Source organism: Emydura macquarii, unplaced genomic scaffold (genome assembly GCF_026122565.2).
Source record: "Emydura macquarii macquarii isolate MOO-44397 ecotype Brisbane River unplaced genomic scaffold, CSIRO-AGI_Emac_v2 contig_3343, whole genome shotgun sequence".
NCBI lineage: Eukaryota > Metazoa > Chordata > Testudines > Chelidae > Emydura > Emydura macquarii.
This window is the reverse complement of record NW_027133480.1, coordinates 2,965,852-2,989,644: the sequence shown is the minus strand read 5'-3', so window position 1 is coordinate 2,989,644 and position 23,793 is coordinate 2,965,852. Positions and strand designations below refer to the sequence as shown.

Here is a 23,793-nt window from a genome sequence, read left to right as displayed (position 1 = left end):
GAGAATTGGTTAGAAAATGGGAGAGGTCTACCACAGAATTCAACATGTAATTACTTTCATTCTTTTAGACATGCAGAAGGTTATGCAAATGAAGGGAGCTCGAGTTTATTTCTGTATGCAAACATTTTTCTTTTAAAAAGGCAAAAATCAAGATGACAAATCTTTAATTCTGGTTAAATAATAGTACTTAAAATTAAAATGCAACATTATAGGCAATAGTTCATCTGTTTCCTTTTTTGTTTTGGAATGTCTGCTGTCAGACATTTTATGCTCACATACAGCCAACAACAAGGCAAAATTGCATTGCAGAAAGCAAGATTGCTCCATCTTTCATGGAGAATGGCTGAAAATCACAATGTGTATCACTTTGCAAGATGCAATTGCATTTTATGAGTAATTCAATATTTAACAGAACATGAAGCTAACATTAGCATTTAACAGATCTACTAGAATTTAAGTTTTATAGAAGTTCTTAGTTAACTTTTTAACAAAGTTCCAATATACAAATGAGTCTGACATATTCATAACAAATACTTGTTACAAGAAAAAATGAATTTGTAACCATGGGAATAGAACACTTACCTTTTTAGATTTTTTTCTTAATGTGTAACCTCTGTACCAGCCTAGAATAAAGTTATGAAAAGTGTATTGATACATTGCAACAGATTCTCCTTTAGCGATGGATAATACCTTAGCTTTCTTTCTATCCACAAAGATTTTCTCACTGTAGCTTAATTTCAGTTCTCCATAAGATTGATAGCTTAATGTTCATCCTAACGTAAATTGGTTTTGCTTAAATTGGTATTTCCCCAAATCAAGCTAATCCATTTTAAGTGCATGTACATTAGAAGTCTGAACTAGTTTAACTAGTTTGATTTAAACTGATTTAGCTAAATCAATGCTAATTCTTTAATGTAGATCAGCCCTTTGTCATCACATCAGGGAACAACAACATACAACTTAGAATGCTATTCACACACCATGAACAATAAATGGGCAAAGGCCCAGATGAAGCAGATAGTTTTTGAACAAACTACTGGCTGAAATGTGTTTTCATAAAGCATCAGAACAAAATTCAAGCAAACAATCAGAAAAATAAAAGCCTATTCATAGATAATTCATGAACAGGAGAAAAAGGGTTACATGTGTCTCTTAAATTATTCACAGGGTGCCTCTGAGCACCATCCTGGGGCATTGGTTTAGTAGACTGTCAGAAGGAAGAGTCCCACCTACTGCTAGTTAAACCATGGACTCAGCAAGACAGAAACTGCAGAGCAGCACATGAACAATAACTACTTAGGGGTCCCAACAACCACAGAAAACGCAAAACCCGTGATGCCATGTTCTCTAATGACTGAATACATATTTTAAAATGGAGATGCTTTGGGGGATTTGTGTTTTACCTTTCAAAAGTGACATTTATGTTGGTTCTCCAGGGTTCTCGATGTTAAAGGGCCTGCAGCCTTACTTCAATACCAGCCCGCAAGGAAGCCGACATTCCAGCTTTTCCCCCTGACAATTCTATTGTAGTGCAATCATTCCAATCCAGTAAGACATTTCTCACGTTCACAGAGACAGGTGGCATGCCAGGAAAAGATGAAGGTAATCTCTCATTTATTGTGCCCTCAGTTCACTACACATCTGCAAGCAATCAGCATTACCGCTTTTATTGTTTCTGAGACCATACTGTTTCTTTGTGACTGTTTAATTAAAAAATCCCACAATATAGTCATTCACTCCCAAAGAAGGTGCTGTGCCAGGCAGATCAGCAAGCATCTCTTGTGCATACTGTCCCCAATTCAGTACAAATGGGCTTGCAAAGGTGCTTTATGACTACTCTGTATTTCAGTGTGCGCCCATATTGGTTCTCTCACATGCTCTCACTCCTGCCTTGGAGAACCAACAATAAAAGGGCGCTGCTCTCCACTGTTTTATAAAGTAAGACAGTAAAACATTTTGTTTGGATCTGGTACAAAATGTACCTTATTGACTGTTCCAGTAAGACAGAGTGCTCATGCAAATGGACTGCTGTGCATGCAGTACTAGGCATAGTAGTCCCATCTCTAAATCTATCTTCCTCACAGTTCTATACATAGAGGACAGAGAAGATAGAGAGGAGGGCAGAGAAACCAACCACCACCGTCACTCAATCCCGCTCCCGAGTCATCCAGGTAACAGCCAGGAGACTCTGCATGGGAGCACAAAGGGAAGGAACATAAACAAAGAATACTCTTTCTACCTTGCAGCAGAGATTCAGAGTGGCTTAAAAATTCAGACATATATTAACCTGGGTCAGAAATTAAAATGAAGCCCCCGAGCGTGGCCCAGAAATAACACACTAGTAAGAAACTCAGTGCCCTCCCCTTTCTCACCATTTTGCAGGTGATTTTGACTTCTCACCCAAGTATTGCCTCCTACTGCCATCTCTCAACAATCTGTGGCTAGTAAGCATCACACTCTAGCTATTTGGTGTCTAATAATATTTCCTAACCCTATGTAAGGGTGGGTTTGTGAAAGGAGGGACAGAAGAGAGAAGAGAAATGGGATATATTAGAGAACGAAGTATAGTACAGAAATGTAGCACAGGTGTCTTTCCACTCTGGCTAGCAGGCTTAGACTGCAGGCTAGTAGATGTTGGGGGAAAACAGACTAGGACATGAATACTCAGTTTTGGTATGTGACTGTTATAATGATTTGTACAGCCCTTGGCACAATGTGGTTCTGATCCATGACCAGGGGTCTTTTGCACAATGGCAATAATACAAATAATAATTACATTAGATGTTTGCTTATACAAACAACTATGGAAAGACTTGTTTCTCCATAATATTAAAGGTTGAAGCAACATTTCTAGTATCATGTTGATTTTATTTTTATATTACATACACACAATCTGGGTCGGATCCTGGCCCCCCAATCTCCTTTCTATTGGAGAGAACAGTCTTAAAGCACCAAGTGTGGCCAGGGAATTTTCTGGATGATGCACACAGAGATGGCTTGAGGCTGATCTGACTTACACGAAGGCCCAAATGCTTTCCAGCTGTTACCAGAACTGAAATGGGGAGAGGAAGGGAACGTGGCAGAAAACCACCGACAACCCATCCCCGAGTGTGTAGATGAGTAACTGATCTGCTAACGCTCTTCGAGGCCTTATTCAGGCAAAGAACTACTCCTAAACAACAGGATTTGTTTACTACAATTCACAGTCTATTTAGAAGAGATCAAGAGGTTGGTGACCCGGTGTAGAGGTGAGTACAAACAAGCAATATAATGCAAAAGGTGTATCGAAGCAGAACTAAAGTTGCCAACCCTCCAAGATTGCCCTAGAGTCTCCAGAAATTAAAGATGAATCTTAAATTAAAGATTATGTCATATGATGAAACCTCCAGGAATACATCCAACCAACACTGGCAACCCTAAGTAGAATGTAAGATATAATGTAACCTGAAATGTGCACCGGAATCTCTTTCTTTTCCAAACAAGACAGTGGGTGAGATAATTCCTTGATCAGATTTTATCTAGGCAACCTTAATTCGCCCCTTTTATGTGTATGCATGAAAATCTTTAATTACATGATCATATACTATTTTTTTCCAAGATACTCCTGCCTCATTAAGTCCACAGGATGGACTTGCTCTGGGGAATGAATCTGGGTTGCACAGTGAAGGACACTCTTGTTTGTAGGACTCCTACTTCATTTGTTGCAGAAAGTGTGTAGTGAATGAGGCAGACACTTGTAGGAAGAGAAAGGATAGTCTCATAGATAAGGCAGTTTAATGCTGTCCTGGATAACTGGATTCGATCACTTCTTCTGCCACAGAGTTCTTATGTGATGCTGGGTTTTTAAGCTGAGGTTTTTAAGCTGAGGCTTGACAAAGCCCTGGCTGGGATGATATAGCTGAGGTTAGTCCGGCTTTGAGCAGGGGGTTGGACTAGATGACCTCTGAGGTCCCTTCCAACTCTAATATTCTATGATTTTAAGTCACATAAACCAAGCATTTCATGGTTTGGTCGCTAACTGTGTGTTCCTCATTTCCTGGGTTCTGGGCTTGATACCCATGGGTCTGATTTGCCAAACTGCTGAGCATGCACAGCTGCAATTGAAATCAAGGGGAGCTGTGCTTTGAACACACATGCACACCCACACATACACACCGCACGCCATATATCACATGATATATAATGCAAAATACTCTGAAAAACCAGGTCGCAATCATCTTAAATTGAGCATCGCAAATAAGTGGACACCTTTGACCATACTCTCTGTGTCAAAAGTACCACAGCTCCTGTTCTGTAAAATGGGGATAATACCATCCTCTCACCTCACGGGGGTGTTGTGAATATTAATATTTGTGAAACACACTGATGCTATAGTGATAAGCACCATAGAAAAGTCCATCAGGCAATTAATAATTCTGTCTTCAGAGTAGAGTTTGACTAGTATAAGGCATAGGGCCACATACTGACTGATGGAAAAATGAAATATTGAAAGGTTGCCCATTAAGTGATCCATTTCCATCCTGTCCACTTACTGAGGCATGGATTCTATTGAAAAAATAATACATGACCATGTAATTAAAGACTAATAATACATATGCACAAAGTGACCAGATTAAGGTTGCACTGGCAACATTAACTTTGGCATTTCCTAACTTCTGAGTGCTTGATTTTGTAACCTTACTAATGTTTTTAATGTAATGTAGTTTATTTTGTGTGCAATTAGATTTAATTTAAGATGACACTTTATTCTATTTAAAAACTTTTTTTTTTTTTTTTTTTAAATCAAAAGCAGTGATAGCAAACACTTTTACCTCAAGTGGCTAAATGAAAACCATATTAGAGAAATTACAAAATTCCCCTCGATCAACTCTTTTGTTGACAGTTTGGTTTTAGGCAAATATCAGTAATGGTAAAATTGACCCATGCCTCAAATGATTCCCAAGGTGACCTGGATTTTGAAAATGTTTTAATCATGTTGTGAAGTACGCATACACTTTTTAGAATCTACCATGACCAATGTTGTGAGATTTAATATATTTTTAGCTGTGTGTCGAAAAGAATCCCAAATCAGAAAATCTAGCATGCACATACACTATATTTCACTAGCACACTTTGCAGAACACTAACAGAAATTGCATACAAAACCAGTACTGTACTTTGTCCTAAACAGTACCTTCTCTTTGTTACACAATCATCTAGATCAAGCAGAATGAACATCCCCTAAAAACTTGAAAAAGCCATCGCTATTACAGATGAACATGAGACAAGGCCCTCATATCAGATTAAATTGACTAGGAAAGCCTTGTTTTGAAAAGATGATATTCCAGTTGAAATCAAAAAGAAAATGAAGGTACTGCACTGTGGGTTTAAGGAAATATCTCTAAAGCTAAAATTAAGAGAAGAGAAAATATCCTGTATCTTTTACTAGGCTCTCCCTTTTATAGGGTTGTCTTCCAGAATTTTATACAACATGCTTACTGAATAAAATATCAAGAATAAATTCCCTGAAAAAATGAATTTTGGAGTTCCTTCCCCACCTAAAGCAGTTTCTCTTGTGGCCTGAATGATCTTTTGCAATTACCAGGTCATGAAAGTTAAAGGATTTTTACACCTTTCTACTCAAATCCCTGGATTTAATGGGTAATTTCCACTGTCCGCTTGTTTGGTTTGCCGTGAGATTAGGTTATTAGGACTAGAACCAGGTAAAATACAGATTAGGAAAGTGTCAGGTATTTTGTTCTAAGAAATCCTTCTACAGAATAAAGCCCTTCTGTCTGCTAGCAGGAAAAATGCTTGTAATTGCAAAGGTTTGCTTTTTTATTATTCCATTAACACTCCAAATTAAACATGTGGGAGTGAATTTTCTAGTTGAAAAAGTGGGTCTATGCTTCTGCCTAAATAAGAAAGCAGTAATCTTGACTTTTGTAATTTGAGAAAGATTAATTATTCCTTCTGATTACTTTTAAAATTTAGTCTAGTGCATACTTGAAGAACTTTCCTTGAAGGGAAGAGAAATTAACTTTAATTTTGATGGTGAATTTGTGTTCCAAGTTCTAAGCTATAGAACTTCTCTAAAAATTATAGCAGGGTACATGCTGTTTGCATCAAGCTTAATAGTCTGGGTGCACATAGAAAATTAAGTGTGGATTGACCTGAAGAAACATTTTTCCTGAATTCCAAAGGAACATTTATATCTTGCTATAAACTACTTACCCAAGAACAACATTCATTTTAAGTGATAAAGAAACAAAGTCAAATATTATTTAAAATGTAGGTGGAAAAAGTTAACATTTTAAATACTGTACAAGAACAAAAAGTAACCCTAGTAATATACCCTAATGTACCCTAGCAAACTGATGTAAATTAGGTACATACAAAGATCTTAACTGACAAGTGATTAATATATAATAATGTCCATCAATCTGTCCTTCAGATTAGCTTTCTGAATCTGTCCTTCAGATAGCACTCCTATCTGGGTAGTAAACCCATTTTACCTCACCTCCTCTCCCTTCCTCTAGAATACTGAGTGGGAAGTGTTGAATCAGACAGATGATCACCTTATTGTGGTAGAGAGCAGAGATAAAGATAAGTCACAGTTTTAGAGCTACTTGTCCAAACCTGAGATTCAAAATTAGGATAGTTGCAAATCTTTGCAGATTGCTGTTGAAATGAACTCTTCCTGGCAAGCTACTTACTATAAGAAATTAATTAATTTTTCACAGTAGGAAGGATTATAGTATGGTTTTGTCAGCCCTGGTCTGGACAGGGGAAAATATTCCAAAGCATCGAAGAGTAGACAGGAAAACTGCAACATTCACAACTTGTTTAACCATATTAGATGTGTCTTCTTCTCTGCACATTCTGGATGAAAACACATGAGATGGAGGTAGAATATTCTGTCCCATAGTTAATACCCAGAGATCAACCTTAGGTAATGAGACTGTGGTAAAGTGGAGAAAGTGTCTGTTTTACGAGAGCAACAAAGAGCAAATCAAGAGGTACTTCATCTTAAAAAAACAAGATAAATAATAAGAATAATAATATAAAGAAATGGTTAATGTATCTGGTCATGAGAAAGATTTGCTTCCAAAGGAGCAAATTTGGCCATGGAGTCCCCCCACCACAAAACCTTGTTTAAAAATGGGATCAGTGCAACTCAAAATGAACCATATTAATGGTAGCTTCAGTAAATGGGATTATAATTTCTTGTGCCTGCTCCAAATTCTTCATTTGACCATCCTTGGCACCTTCACCCATCATATCATTTAAAGATAAGGGAAAGAAATACTAGACATGATTTAAAACAAAGTCTATAAGCAACTGCACAGCTACTTTGTGTGCAATTACTGATTTGCATCCAAATTACCAATTCCTTTGACATGCACAATTATCTGATTTGCATATGCCATTATGGTAACTCTGCAGGACTAACTTTAAAAAATCTTCAGATCAACAAACTGTAAAACATGTAAAGCATGTCCTGTCACACATGATCCAAATATTCTACAGACTGAGGCACATTAGGATGAGAGTGATTCTCTTACGGATGACTGCAAAGTGTCATTACAAATGGTGTAACTGAGCCCGTTTAATTATCTTTCCTTCCCCTGCTCTGCATCTATATTGATAGATCAAAAAAGGTCATTGAGACAGACTTTTAAAAAAAGAATGCAAGCACAGATATTAGCAAAAAAAAAAAAAAACCACATCCAAGCCTAGCAAAGCCCTTAGGCATGTGCTTAAGTGGGGCCTAGACATCCAAGTGGCTGGCACCTTACAAACGTGCATAGTCTTTTATAATAATAAATTAAATATAAAGGGATCCATGCAACGATTATTAAGGATGCAAATGTCAAGACATCAACAGCAAGTTGCAACAGCCACATGTTCTAAAGCAAGGTACACATGATATTAATGTCTCATAGACTCATAAGGTCTTTTAAGGTCAGAAGGGACCATTATGATCATCTAGTCTGACCTCGTGCACAACACAGGCCACAGAACCTCACCCACCCACTCCTGTGATAGACCCCTAGCCTATAACTGAGTTACTGAAGTCCTCAAATAATGGTTTAAACACTTCAAGGTACAGAGAATCTACTAGAGTATCCACCAGCAAGTGACCTGTGCCCCATGCTGCAGGGGAAGGCAAAAGAACCCCAGGGCCTATGCCAATTTGCCCTGGGGGAAAATTTCTTCCTCACCCCAAATATGGCAATCAGTTAAACCCTGAGCATGTGGGCAACACTCACCACCCAGACACACAGACAGAATTCTCTGTAGTAACTCAGAACCCACCCCATCTAACATCCCATCACAAGCCATTGGACATATTTACTGCTAGTAGTCAAAGATCAGTTAACTGCCATATTAAGCTGTCCCATCATAACATCCCTTCCATGAACTTACCAAGCTCATTCTTGAAGCCAGATAGTTTTTTTTTTTGTGCCCTGTTGCTCCCCTTGGAAGGCTGTTACAGAAATTCACTCCTTTGACGGCTAAAAATCTTTGTCTAATTTCAAGTCTAAACTTCCTGAAGGCCAGTTTATATCCATTAGTTCTTGGGTTCACATTGGCAATGAACTTAAATAATTCCTCTCCCTCCCTGGTATTTATCCCTCTGATCTATTTATGGAGAACAATCATATCTCCCCTCAGCCTTGTTTTGGATAGGCTAAACAAGCCAAGCTCTTTGAGTCTCCTCTCATAAGATAGGTTTTCCATTCCTCCCATCATCCCAGTAGCCCTTCTCTGCACTTGTACCAGTTTGTATTCATCTTCCTTAACCATGGGAGACCAGAACTGCATACAATATTCCTGATGAGGTCTCACCAGCGCCTTGTATAAGGGTACTAACATCTCCCTGCCTTTACTGGAAATACCTTGCCTACTGCATCAGCTTTTTTCACAGCCACATCACATTGGCAGCTCATAATCATCCTGAGATCAACCAATACACCCAAGTCCTTCTCCTCCTCTGTCACTTCCAACAGATGTGTCCCCAGTTTATAGAAAAAAAATTTGTTATTAGTCCCTAAATGCATGACCTTGCGCTTTCCACTATTACATTTCATCCTATTTCTATTACTCGAGTTTACAAGGTCATCCAGATCTTCTTGTATGATATCCTGGTCCCTCTCTGTATTAGCAATACCTCACAACTTTGTGTCATCTACAAACTTTATTAGCACACACTCATTTTTTGTGCCCAGTTCAGTAATAAAAAGGTTAAATAAGATTGGTCCCAAAACCGAATCCTGAGGAACTCCACTTGTAACCTCCCTCCAGCCTGACAGTTCACCTTTCAGTATGACCCACTGTAGTCTCCCTTTTAACCAGTTCCTTATCCACCTCTCAATTTTCATAGGAATGCCCATCTTTTCCAATTTAACTAATAACTCTCCATGTGGAGCCGTATCAAATGCCTTACAAATCTAGGTAAGTTAGATCCACTGCATTCCCTTTGTCTAAGAAATCTGTTATCTCCTCAAAGAAGGAGATCAGGTTGGCCTGGCATGATCTACCTTTTCTAAAACCATGTTGTATTTTATCCCAATTACCGTTAACCTCGATGTCCTTAACTACTTTCTCTTTCAAAAATTTTTCTAAGACCTTGCATACTACTGAGGTCAAATTAAGAGGCCTATGATTACTGAGATCACTTTTTTCCATTTCTTAAAAATAGGAACTATGTTAGCAATTCTCCATTCGTAGTTTACAGGATTCATTAAAAATCCTTGCTACTGGGCTTGCAATTTCATGTCTTTTAAGCATACAGTAGGATTCCAGAATAATGTAACTTAGGCTGGAGGATTAGTTTAAAAAAAAAAAAAAATCAAACACAGGTAGAATACCACTAGACACCTACCTTTATGTATGCATTTATTAAGAGTTTAGGAGCATCTAGTGTAAAAAAAAAAAAAAAAGCTACCCCATGCAGGTCATCACAGAATTCAAGGACTAATATATAAAGGCATTTGTAGAACACTTCAACAGAATACCATTACTCTTGTGCCATGGACATCAATGGCTTTTTTTTCCCCTCTCTCTTTTCAAAGATATTGCTTAGTAGAGACAGCAAAAATAACTCAGGAAAAAGTCAGAAAACCAAACATTTTGCATTCTTTCTATTCCTGACAGCACTAAACATATTAAATTAGAGGTTTTTATTTCTAATGTCAAAATAAAGCAGCAATGAAGTTTGAGATTAGGCAGCAGTTTAAGCTAAAATCACTAATTCATTTAGTTAAGACGTTTGTATACAAAGCTGGGAAGCAAAACCTCAACTCCTAGACAAAACACTCCCAGAAGAGTCAAATGATTTTTCTGACACACTGTCCCATTATCTGCACAACAAGTCCCATTTTATGGCATCACAACTACAGAGAAACCGACAGACTGGTTGATTATAGAATATTGGTGATTTAATAAATTTCTGTTTAGGGTATCTGGGAAAGGAAATTAGTGAAGATGCTGAGGAGGTCTAAGAGGGTACAGTCTGCATATTGTTTTAAAGGGGCAGCCAGCAGATCAAACCGGTGGAAAAACTGCCTGGTGGTGGCTTTTCCTTCAAAGGAAAGAACTAAGGATTATAGCCTCCTATTTCCCAATACAGAAGATGAGTAATGATCAAGCATGGTAGGAATCATAACAGCCTTTGGAGGAATATTATTTTATTTGGATTTCTTTTTAAGTAAACCCAGCCAGTACTGTTGAGGCCTAACAATCATTAGATGTGTGTGTGAAGATCATTCTATTATCCAGTCCAGGGGAAAGGTGAGTCATCTGCACTGTCCCATTTCATTTGAAGCACACAGGCGGTTCAAAAAGTATAAAATTTTACACAGTTATAATAGACAGATGCTATCTGTGTCACAGGCAAGCTTTAAACGTGCTTTCTGAGCATCGGTGTTGTTCACTTATTAGATAAATGCATCCATTATGTATAATTTTACAGCATTCAAATATTCCTGTTTACATGTGTATTTAAGAAATGTATAATAAAACTGCAAATATTTAAAGTACAGAAGATGCAGATTAATTTTTAGTAGACAGATTCCCTCTCTGCAACTGTGGCAGTGTCAGGGGTCACTTACTGCTAATGCAAACTGAATTCATTAATAAATTGCTCACTGATGAGCAGCTCGTATGTTCACTGTGTATTATTGTTAACCAAATTAAGGTTAGTTGATCTGATTAGGAACTTTCCTATTTTAGTAGCTTCATATAATAAAAATCACTTTGAATCCAATTTCTAAAACAAAGTATTAATACCCGCCGGAACTAATTTTTCTTCCCTAACAGATTCTTTGGCAGTGACAAGTGAACATTTAAAACCTACGAACAAAGGAAAATCACATATCCAAAATACAGAAAGTTATCCCATTACTCTGATGATTAATAATTTTCTAACATAAAAGCCATCCAGATCACTGCTTCTTTTCTAAGCCACATCATACACTGAATGACTGAATGACAAATCAAGGGCATGTGACCAAAAAAAAGTTGTACTTAATCATCACTATTTGATCACTCAACAGCAGAAAATTAATTGTAAGAATTTTCCCTCATTCTCAAATTAAATATTTTTCAAGATAAATTACTATTTTGTGGGAATCAGAGAAAAGAAATGCTAACTGGAATTTATGTGGTATGCAATAATTCTACTGCTTCTCATCAAATTAAAGGATCAAAATAAATAAAGCACAGCATATTGCTTTAAAAATATTGACTGAATAAATAGCACAGAGCAAATGCATCTATTTTACAAAAAGGTATGAATAATTTAGAGTGTAAATAACTTTCAAATTCAGATTCACACCTTTAAGAATCAGAGAGGGCCTTGTGCATTATCTGAGGATATCTAGAGAACATCTATCATTTCACTAACCACTCAACAGATGTTGCCATTGATCCATACAAATTAAAGGTGAGAGAACATTAATCTTGCATAGAAAGAGAAACTGTGCATTTAGAAAAAGGTATTCATTAGGTATTTTATCACCTGCCTGTTCATTGACATGTAGCACTTGTTAATTCTGTGCCCAATACGACGTTTTATTAGTCATGAAAACAATAGTAATTCACCATCTGCTAAAATAGGATATGTTAAAATCACACACACAAGAATAGTGTGACTGTATGAACAATGGTTTTGAATCAAATGTGTTTTACTTACCTTCATATGTTTCTAATATATGTACGGTGTCACCTATTTGTAAGGAAAGTTCATCTGCTCCCCTTGCGTCATAATTATAGAAAGCTAGAAAGAGAGAACACGGTTATTAGCACACAGAAAAATAGCATACTTTTCAAGTTACTGATTTTTACTTCTACACATTTGAAAGTAACTTCACAACACATTGTCACCACAGTCAACCTCCTGACCCAATATTTTATACTGGCTTTATGCATCTTCAGTACTATTCTAATCCAGTATTACTTCAAATCATAAGACATACCAAAAAAGCCACAAGTTATCTTTGTAGAATTGTAGCATTTCACTCAGTTTCCAACATCACAAATTAGGTAAAATATTTTTGCAATTATGTCACAGATTTGTTACTTGAAGCAACAAACACAATATCTGATTTGCTTTTTTCATAAAATATGTTTATGTTGGAAAACAAACCTAACAAAGTATGTAAAAAAGAGTTGTGCATACAAATTAGGCATGCTCATTAGAAAGGGCTAAACATGAAAAGCAGAGGACATGAATTTTGGAGTTAAATACCTTAACCCTCACTTGTTTTGTGCGTGGGCCAGTATCCCTGATTCTATTTTATTCTATTCAGGTTCTTTACCCATGATTGGTATGCAGACAATGTTACCTTATAATTACCACTAATCCAGAAGATTTGTCAAACAATAAAAAGGAAACATTTATTTGCATACAGTGATGTGGCTTTTTTAAAAATCTGTTCATGTAAGCCCATCTTGGATATGGAAAAAATTACCATGAGTGTTAGTTTTCACAGAAATTTCCAACAGTCCCAGACAATTGTACCTAACATGGCAGATGACAGTAAATGGCAAAGTGCAGTATCCAATTACTCACTTGTTCTCAATGTTCAATTTGCAGTTTTTAGTCATATAATGCATCATAAGCAGTAAGGGGTTGGCTGTATGGAGGCAGTGCATGGCAAACCAAAATGTGAATCTACAATTTTCTAGCTTGCCACACACTATATGGCCATGTGGATCCTACTACCACAAACTAAAAGTTCCATAATGCACTTATGGAACTTTTATTGCACGGAAGCAAAGCCACACAACCACTTCAGGGCACAGCAAGCTACAGCGCTGTAGATTCACACCACAGCTTGCCATGCACTAAGTCGCCATATAGACAAGTTCTAAGAGACATAACAATTAGTAGACATGTCCATGCTATATTCAGTGTAAACCGCTGATAGCAGTATAAAGAAAAATTGATACAAGAGGAAAAAAGGGTATACTAGTGGAAAGGTCCTCTCAAACCATATTAGAGTATAAATACATCTAAATATCTTCTGGTAATACTTTCATTTATTGTACCTCCTTGTGTACTGTAAGAACTTCGAGAAGTCAAGAACCTTTCTCCCCTCAGTATAAATCAGTAGTTTCTCAAATGAATTTCGTATTTTACTCTCTGCATTTAAAAATCAATTAACAAAATGGCATCATAAACATATACAATTCATTAGCATAGGATAAGCCTAACGTAACTGGATTCTTAGGTCCATCTGACTCTTGGGTGGACTAAATAAAACTTTAACCCAATAATCCAAGCAAATATCCTAAATATAACCCATAATTTTACTCAGATTCAACCCTAACAGTGCATGGGACAGTATGCATCTGAGGGGAATAGAGAGGACTTCTAGTTCTGGGCAAGATTGGACATTCTTCTAAAAGCTACGCTCTAAGAATTATTTCAGGGAAGTTCTATGGCCTGTGTCATATAAAAGATCAGACTAGAGGGTCACAATAGTCCCTGCTGGCCTTCAAATCTATGAATGCCAGCAGCACAGAAAGTTATGCCAAAAATTATAAATAGTCTGCAAAGAAATTCCGTAAATACGAAGTGATAAAAGATACACAAGCCCTGTAATGGTATCAATGTCAATTTATTATAACTTATGAACTCCAGCTACTGGTTTACTGTGAATAGCTGCAGGATATAGAGGTGGATTGTAGGCTGCTAATGTTTTGCCCAATAAAACACCAATCAATCCTGTACCTGTGCAAGTGTATACCCAGATTAATCTTATACAAAAACTGTACAAGCTATGCACCAGACCCTGACAAAAGGTGCCCCTGAAATGAATACTGGAAGTTAACTGCTGTAAATTGCTATGGCCCCAGGGCACTGCTGAACTTCACATGACTACATGCATACACTGTTCGTTCTCTGTTGGACCCAGTGGCACACCAAGGCGGGGAAGGGCCCAGGCCCCCAGGTGCTGGCCTGTGGTGAGTGAGGGGGGTGCCAGGCCAGCCCTTCACGACGCACAGGAGGCTCTGAGGGGCGCAGAACCTCCTGCGCCTCCACCGCCCATCGTAAAGAACTGGCCTGGAGCACACTTACCCGCCTCTCCAGCCCTGCAGCCCAGCGCCGGCTCAAATGGGGCGGCCCCACCCCCCAGCCAAGTCATGCTGTTAAGAAAATTCCTAGAGACCTGTGCCGAGTCATATACGATGCTGTTAAAATACAAAACTTAATTTAAGACTGAAGGCTCTAGTTTTTGCATTGCACAGCTAAGATTCCCTTCAACATAACTAGCAAATGTTAAGGAATTTGAGAATCATGTTGAAATAAAAGGCCAGACTCCTCATATGTCTTCACATGAAAACAGAGTGCGCTCCCCGAAGAGATAGAATCTCTTTAGACCTTCAGAGCTTACCAGCATCACAAGGAAAGCCCTTACTCCCATTTTTTTAAATACGATTAGCTCATTGGCATGCATCTTATTGCTAAGTCTCTTTTCTCTAAACCATTTCTGAAAGAACCATATCAAAACTACTTGCCATGTTTGTCAGTAGTCAGTCACTTATTTCCCTGTCTCTGTTAGCTTCCAGATATACAATTTCAAGAAACAAGTCTAACTGTTTACAATAAAATTCTTAATTACCCTTTGAGATTTGGATATCTTCCTTTAAAAAAAAAAAAAAAGTTTCACTTCAATATATTCAGAGGAGCCCAACATAGGCTGCTTTTTCAACTGACCCACTGGAGACTATTTGTTCCGTGAAAGACATACTTTAGAGTTAGCAAATGAGATGCCAATAATAGATAATGAATAAAATAAAATAAAATATAAAACAAAGCAAATAAAGAATAGCAGACATGATACCTAAGGAATACAGGAGATTATTTAAGGTAACAAAATAAAATGTTTCAATAGAACAGTCACAAAAATAAATTGCAGACTTCTACTGGAAAGTAAGCACTTCATCAGTATTTAATATAAACTTTAGAGAACAATACAGTTTTACTGACATCAAAACCAGACAATTTAATTATCCCTTAAATAAAATTTTTATTTTCATTAAAAATAGAAACCTCTGCTAAATATCTGAGGTGTAGCATTTTAAAAACATAACTGCTATTCTGCAAAAGTGTTCCATGAAAAAAACATTAACAAAAATTAACATTTTGAACTGTTCTGAACTGCGAAATGTAATGAGTATGTCTTGTTTCCTCAACAGCAGAACAAGGGACACTATTTGATTACGAGCCATCAGAAATTTTCCAGTTTATAAGTTCTTCTGTGTTACCAATTTTGTGTAGCCTGTCATATTTTTCAGACTTGGATGCCTAAAGTTAGGAGTATAAATATGCATTTAAGTGCCTAAGTGAAAGTGACCTGATTTTCAGATCTGCTGAGCACTACTAGCTCTGACTGAAATCAACAGGATTTGTGGGTGCTCAGCATCTCTAAGACAAAAACGGCTTGATATTTTTCCCTTTGGAGGTTAAATATTAGGGACTTAACCTTAGGCACCCAAGTCCATTTTGGACCAGTCATCTTCCTTTACCCATCTAAATTAGAGTCACATCCTGACTATCCGTATCTCAGGCATCTTAACTAAACAATGTTAAAAAGACAAAAATCACATGTGGATAGGAATGAAAGATATTAAATCCATGTCTCCTCTCTCATGTAAGTGAACTCTGTGCTCATGAAAGGTACAGTCCTGTACAATTAATTATTCTGTTTAGCTACAGATAGAACAGAGGCAGAACCAGCACAATCTACCCCATCCTTCCCTGCCAATATGCCTCAACTCAAGCTGACAGGACCACTTCCAGACCTGAACACAACTTTGCCTCCATTCTGATTCAGTTCTTGATCTCTCTAAAACAGAGAATGAATGTGCTAATTAGTGCTGACTGATGTGGATGCTCATCTAACAAGCAATCTACTGTGATGATCAACTCCTTTCATAGAGGATATTGAATAGTCATCAGATACTAACTGTCGATCACATTATCATTGATGTGGGCTGAATAAGGAGCAATGACCTAGGAGTATTGTGGAGAAAGGAATAAATTAAAAATGATTTTAAAAAAGCATGTGAAAATAGGCCTATAGCATGCAACTCAGACAGGTTTTCTACTTGTAGTAGTACTAACAGGAAACAAGATAAAAATCTAAAATAACTGGGAAGAAAGTGTACCAAATCCTATGATTATAAAACAAGATTTGGTAAAAGCACTCCATATGAGTGACCTAAATTATGTAAAATATACATTACAAAAGCTGCCAGGTGTCAAAAGATTCCCTTGTAGAACAGATACATAATCTAAGTGGGTGGGCATAGTCTAAGGGCAGATTTTTATGTACAGTAAGTGAAACAATTTTGTTCTATTTACTATAATCATTAACATTTTATCCATCACATTAAGGTTATTTATTATGAGAACAGATATTAAAAAAAAACAAAATATGAGCCCAGGACATTTGAAAGACACATTAGGTCAGGCTATCCTAAAGACTTGTCTGGGAAAAATATACAAAAGATTACAGGAGTGACATTAGAAATCCAGTATTCAGGTGAGAGGAAACAGAAAACAAGCAATGTATAGCCTCTGCTTCTAGATAGAAGAGTAGATGGCATCATTTTGTTGACATGTGATGGAAACAGAGCTTAAGTCATAGGAAGAAACTTGAACTAAAAACCAGTTACCTCCTAAGCCTCCCCTAAAAAGCTGGGGGACAGCATTTGAATTTACAATCCTCACATAGATCAACAAACCTTCAGAGAGTCAATCCCGATGACACAAGCTTTGCCCACATGTAGACACATGGGCACATGGCGACATTCTGAGCCTGATCCAAAACTCACTGAAATCAAATAGAGGCATTCCACTGAGTTCAACGCACATTGGATCAAGCCCTCTTATTTCCAGAAAGCACCACATTCAGTGCTGTACTTTAAAAACACAAACACACACACCAGGCAGGTCAGAACAGATGATTTCCTGCCTAAGGATCTTGCAACCTAAACAGCACACTTATTGGAAGTGTGTGACAATGACTCCTGTGGAATTGTGGTATAGTAAAATATGGACTGTCCTTATAATGGAAAAGCGTTACATCAAGTACGTGCCAAAAAGAGGACGGGTATTTACAAATTTGGTCATCCTTTTCAGCATATTCAGAGGATGACAACCCAACCAGCAGGCCAGAATCTTTTGTTAGGTTTTTAATATTAGCCTGATCTTTAATAAGTAATAAGTTCAGTATGTTAACATTTTATTGTAACGTTGCATTAATAAAAAGTTTTAAAAAATAAATAACCTGATAAGTCAAGATTGGAAAGACTTATATCAAAGAAGAATTGGATTTATGTTTTATTCCACTTAAAAAAAAAAATTAGAGGTGGAGACTATAAGGGTCAGGTTGGTGTAATTTCTAGGGTAGGTATTGCTGAAAGGTTTGTGAAAGAAACATACTTCCCAGGAGAGTCACTATTTAAAGTTTTAAATCCTGAATGATAGCTTTAGAACTTGTATTCGAAAAAAGTTTTGCTTTGTTTGTGTGCCCAATCTCCACTATGACCCAGGGAAAGACTTCTATTTTTAAAATGCGACTAGCTAGCTCTGAAGATAGTAACTTTGTAATTTCATCCTTCGCACAGTCTGTGGCTTTACAATCCTTATGCACCACTGCAGTCCTTTGCACAGGAGTTAAAGGATGCTGACTCATAGACAGATCCACTTCAGTGGAGACTGGTAACAAATTCAGCACAGGAATTTTTGCTAAAATTAAGCAGAAACTATAAAGTTTTAATGCAGGTGAAGTCCCAGCAATGGAACACATGGTTAATACTGTCTAAAACAGGATCCTGATGTTTTAGATTTGCAGGAAGATTTTTCTGTTCCTGAAGAACCTGAGTTTATGACATTGAGTCTGTGTAAGACCAGTAGGTCTCAAATCCGGGCCTGTAAAGCTGCCAGGCAGCAAACACTTTCACACTGCCACCCAGTAACAGCTGTAATCAGCTTGCACTCCACAGCCCATGACCCACTTCACACACAAGCTACAGGAAGTCCCGCCTCCAGGAGTCCGACAGGCAGTACCTTCAAGGCTCCTGATTGGCTTCCAGTCCTATATAACCCACAGGGGCATGCCAGGAAGTGTTCAGGCAACAGGACAGATCTCCTGTAGCTGCCATGAACATTCCTGCTCTTGAATGCCTGGCTTTGACCTTGATTTGGACTTCACCTCTTGATCTGGACCCTGAAACCTAACTCAGATTCTGATCCTTGGTATTGACCTCCGCCTGGGAACTGCTACACTCAGCCTCAGGATTGACCCTGTTCTGACCCGTGGTCATGACTGCCCTTAACAGGAGACTGACAGTTTTTTCCATTTCAATTAATATTTCTCAAGTAGTTTACTTTTTTAAAAAACACATTTTTCTGTGCATCTTCTCCCAGCAGAGAAACCTCCAGGTTAGGGATGTAAAATACTAATGGGTTAAATGGTTAATCAATAAGCATTTATCTTACGGTTCAGACTAATACTTAAATTGGGCAACTGGTGACACAGGCTCTCCATCTCCATGGTGACAGCGGGGTCACACTGCTGCTGGACTCAGGGGCCCTGGTGCAGACGCAGAGGCCCCCGCTGCAGAGCACCGGGGACCCAGTCTCCAGGTCTGAGACTAGTCCCTGTGGACCTGGGCCGGATAGGCACAAGCTCCTGCTCTTGCAGCAGCTGCCTCAGACCTGACGGGATAGGGCGGATGCAGTGGCATGGGCTCTCAGTCCCCTGTGGAGCTGGGTTTGGGGTGCCACCCAGGGCCTATGGGGAAGGGGGCAGAATTATATTGGTTAACTGTTTAACTGATATACTTTTAATAGTTTAAAGGGTTACCTTTGTAACTAATATTTAACATCCCTAATCCAGGTAAGGGAAGACTAAAGGTCAGTCAGAAGTGATCAGAGGGGAACTGGAGCTCCAGGAAGAGCCCCACTCTTTAGCTGATAAGCACAATTCGTCTCCCCAGTTGTAGGAACCGTACAGCTAGCAGGGTAGGGTAGGACTGCTCCAAGAACTTGCTGTCCAAATGTCATCACAGCCAATGCAGTCAGACCCAGGTAGTATTTGGCAGATGAAGCAACAGGCACCAGATTGATACAGCTCATTCAAAGCTTCTCCTTGATCAACCCAATCTGTGGCAGCTTCTCTTGTGGACTCAACACAACCTTACCTGAGCAGAGAAGCTTTTTCCAAAGGAACACAAGCTGGATGCAGCACTCATCTTCATGCTCATAGAATATTAGGGTTGAAAGGGACCTCAGGAGGTCATCTAATATAACCCCCTGCACAAAGCAGGGCCAACCCCAACTAAATCATCCCAGCCAGGGCTTTGTCAAACCAGGCCTTAAAAACCTCTAAGGATGGAGATTACACCACCTCCCTAGATAACCCATTGCAGTGCTTCACCACCTTCCTAGTGAAAAGGTTTTTTCCTAATATCCAACCTAGACCTTCCCCACTGCAACTTGAGAACATTGCTCCTTGTTCTGTCATCTGCCACCACTGAAAACAGACTAGCTGCATCCACCCTGGAATCCCCCCTTCAGGTAGTTGAAGGGCGTTATCAAATCCCCACTCACGCTTCTCTTCTGCAGACGAAACAAGCCTAGTTCCCTCAGCCTCTCCTCATAAGTCATGAGCTCCAGCCCCCTAATAATTTTCATTGCCCTCCTCTGGACTCTCTCCAATTTGTCCACATCCTTCCTGTAAAGGGGTGCCCAAAACTGGACATAATACTCCAAATGTGGCCTCACCAGTGCCAAATAAAGGGGAATAATCACTTCACTTGATCTGCTGGCAATGCTCCTACGAATGCAGCTCAATATGCTGTTAGCCTTCTTGGCAATAAGGGCAAACTATTGACTCATATCCAGCTTCTTGTCCACTATAATCCCAGGTCCTTTGCTGCAGAACTGCTGCTTAGCCAGTCAGTCCCCAGTCTGTAGCAAGGCATGGGATTCTTCCATCTTAAGTGCAGGACTCTGCACTTGTCCTTGCTGAACCTCATCAGATCCTCCAATTTGTCTAGGTCACTCTATATCCTATCCCTACCCTCCACTGTATCTATCACTACCCCCAGCTTAAGTGTCATCTGCATACTTGCTGAGGTTACAATCCAATCCTTCCTCCAGATCCTTAATGAAAATGTTGAATAAAATTGGCCGCAGGACCAATCCCTGGGGCATTCCGCTTGTTACCAGCTGGCAAGTAGACATTGAGCCATTGATCGCTATCCGTTGAGCCCAATGATCTAGCCAGCTTTCTATCCACCTTATAGTCCATTCATCCAACCCTTACCTCTTTAACTTGCTGTCAAGAATACTGTGGGAGACTATATCAAAAGCGTAGCTAAAATCAAGATATATCACACCCACCACTTTCCCCACATCCACAGAGCCAGTCATCTCATCATAGAAGGCAATCAGACTTGCCCTTGGTGAATTCATGCTGATTGTTCTGGATCACATTCCTCTCCTCCAAGTGCCTCAAAATGGATTCCTTGACCTGCTCCATGATTTTTCCAGGGACTTAGGTGAGGATGACTGGCCTGTAGTTCCCCGGATCCTCCTCCTTCCCTTTTTTGAAGATGGGCACTATATTTGCCTTTTTCCAATCATCCGGGACCTCTCCCAATTGCCCAAACATTGCAAAGAAGAAGAGGGACAGTGAATATCTGAAGTCTTTGGCATGAGCTATAACTAGCTAGAAGGCTAAATGAGTCTGAAGATTTCTTTTCTAATTGTGTATATAAACACAGTTTACATACAGAAAAGTACAGCTCAAAAACAACATAACAGCACTTTTAAAAAAACCCATAGAAATAAATATAAGACCTTGTTTTCAAAGGTACTGAGCACCCATAGTTCTTACTGATGTCATCTGGAGTTGTGAGTGCTCAGCATCTTTGCAAATAAAGCCTATAATCTGTTTCCTAGAATGACCATATTACAAATATTCTCAGATATTGACTTGCAGCAGATACTCCATAGCCCATTTCCAGTGTGATACTAAATGTAATCCACTGCTGAAACTGAAGATAGCAAACCTTATCAAAATAGGAATAGCACCTAATAATTTTAGAGGGACACAATGATGAATAAGAACTGCTACTGCTCTTGAGATCTGCATTCAACAAGAACAGTTCCAGATGGATTTTGTAATTTTCCATTACCTAGTTGATGTGGATCTGCCTTGTGGGCTGAAGAGCATTCAGTTAATATGACAAACTACCCCAAAGGAGCTTCAGTTATGTGATTTAATGAACCAAGCAACTATGGTAAGGGAACTGTAAACAAAATGAACTGAAATCACAAGGACAAAGAACGCCCTACAAGCATCTTACATATTTATTTGTGTGCAAATGGATAAAATATATTATTCCCTATTTAAAAAAGAGGAGGGGACAGCATCTCAATAGAAATGGCACTTCCTTTTCTTCATCAATGTCTGTTTTCAGAAATAATGACAGAGAATCTTTTCTAGCAACCCCACACCACCACAAAACAGGCTCGCATAAAGTACTGAAATGTAACAACCAAAGGATTAGCATGAACATAATGAGAGTACTTTCTCAACTCTGGGAGAAGAGAAAGGAATGAACAATGAATTGGCTACTAATTTTACACACACACCCACACACACACACCCCAGTTATTTGTAGAGAAAAAAACCTATAATAATCACATCTATTAACCTGTGCATAAAAGAAAAATGAGAAGCGCAACATAGGAAAAATTGGAGTCAGGTGTGTGTGGGGAAGGGAACAAAAAATAAAAGTAGCAAGTGAGAACTTCACTATATCCTGAAAGGACTTTTCTCCCAATGGCTGAATGCAAAGATATCTTAATATACCACATTATGTTACAGTACTATATGTTCCCATGTTGGCTTTACACTTAAAAACCAATACCTATTGTTTTTAGGCTGAGGAAGACACAAATATATCTAAACATCACTATCCTTCCTTTACACAGTCTTAAAGACAAGGCACAAAGGGATATCTACACAGCAAAGAAAAACTCGCAGCTAGCCCATACCAGCCAATTCGGACTTGCGGGGCTCGGGCTGCAGGGCTGTTTCGTTGCTGTGTAGACTTCCGGGCAGGAAGAAGGGATTCAGATGAGAGAGGAGGAAGCTGAAAAAGGAAGAGAAGTAAAACAAAGGGGATTGAAAGAATTAGCATAAATACAGTTATGTTGCTAGTAAGGGCAAATTCAGAGATTGTAGTAATTAAAAGAAAACCCCTAGACCAAAGAATGTATTTCATACTTACATTTAATGTGGGACTAAATATATGTGTGGGGATCATTTAGATTGAATTATACAACATATCAAGATTGGCTGACAGCATTCCCTGTACCCAAGACTTGTGGAGTTCATCTAGTGCAGTGATAGTAATTTTGAGATTAATTTTCAGAAGGCATACCGAGAAACTCAGATGGAAGCCACTATGTAAGTGCAACACATTCTTGTTTTTATCCCCAAATAAGACAAGAGACAGAGACACAAAGGAGTACAAGGAAACAGTGAGACCATATTGGTCAGCATGAGGTAGCAGTCTCAAGCACACCAATAGCCTAACTGTTATCAGGTGTTTTGTATACATCACAGCACAGTGTTTTGAGGAAAGATTTTAAGGTGAATAATGAGGTATCTCAGGGCTATTTATAGGCACATGGGGTAGCATGGGAGAAAGCATAGAAGTACATGTTTGAAAATTTAGTGGAGGCTGGCATCATGGGCTAATCGGAGGTATCACACCTTGATAGCTAATGAGAGATGATAGGTGAGATGGGGATTGACTGTGAAGACAAGCAGCTTATGTTTGATCTGATAGAGAAGAGGGAGCCAGTGGAGGGATGCAAAGAGAGGAGTGACATGGTCCTAGCAACAGGCTAGGAAAATGATCTCTGCAGCAGAATTCTGAATGGGATACAGCCAGGCTGTCCTTCAGCAGGAAACCTTCCTCCCAGTAGGGGCAGGGTAGCATCTATGGGTTGCAAGTATACTTAGGTATAATGGGTGCACTGACAGCTACTCTTATGCATTATGGCAATATATAACTGAGGCTATGTCTACACTGCAGCACTAATTTGAATTAGCTTAATTCAAATTACAGAAAGCGATTTATAGAAAGTGCTGCAGACTGTCCACACTACAGTGTTTGTGCTGGTTTCTAGCGTCCACACTGGCCAGCCTTAATTCAAATTAGAAAGCAGTGCAATGTGGGAAGCTATCCCACAGTGCAACTAACCATAGA

The 23,793-nt window shown here is 38.7% G+C and overlaps 1 protein-coding gene across 4 annotated transcripts in view; it reads right to left on the bottom strand.

Moving 5' to 3' along the window:
* The window catches only part of DOCK1 (dedicator of cytokinesis 1), a 525,973-nt gene that overhangs the window by 467,753 nt on the left and 34,427 nt on the right, over positions 1-23,793 (bottom strand). For all 4 annotated transcript variants that reach the window (XM_067533435.1, XM_067533436.1, XM_067533437.1 and 1 more), the window contains exons 2-3: positions 12,179-12,262; positions 583-623 (exon numbers count right to left, since the gene is read on the bottom strand). In XM_067533435.1, coding sequence (XP_067389536.1) covers positions 583-623; positions 12,179-12,262 — 125 coding nt within the window. The remainder of the gene's footprint in view (positions 1-582; positions 624-12,178; positions 12,263-23,793) is intronic.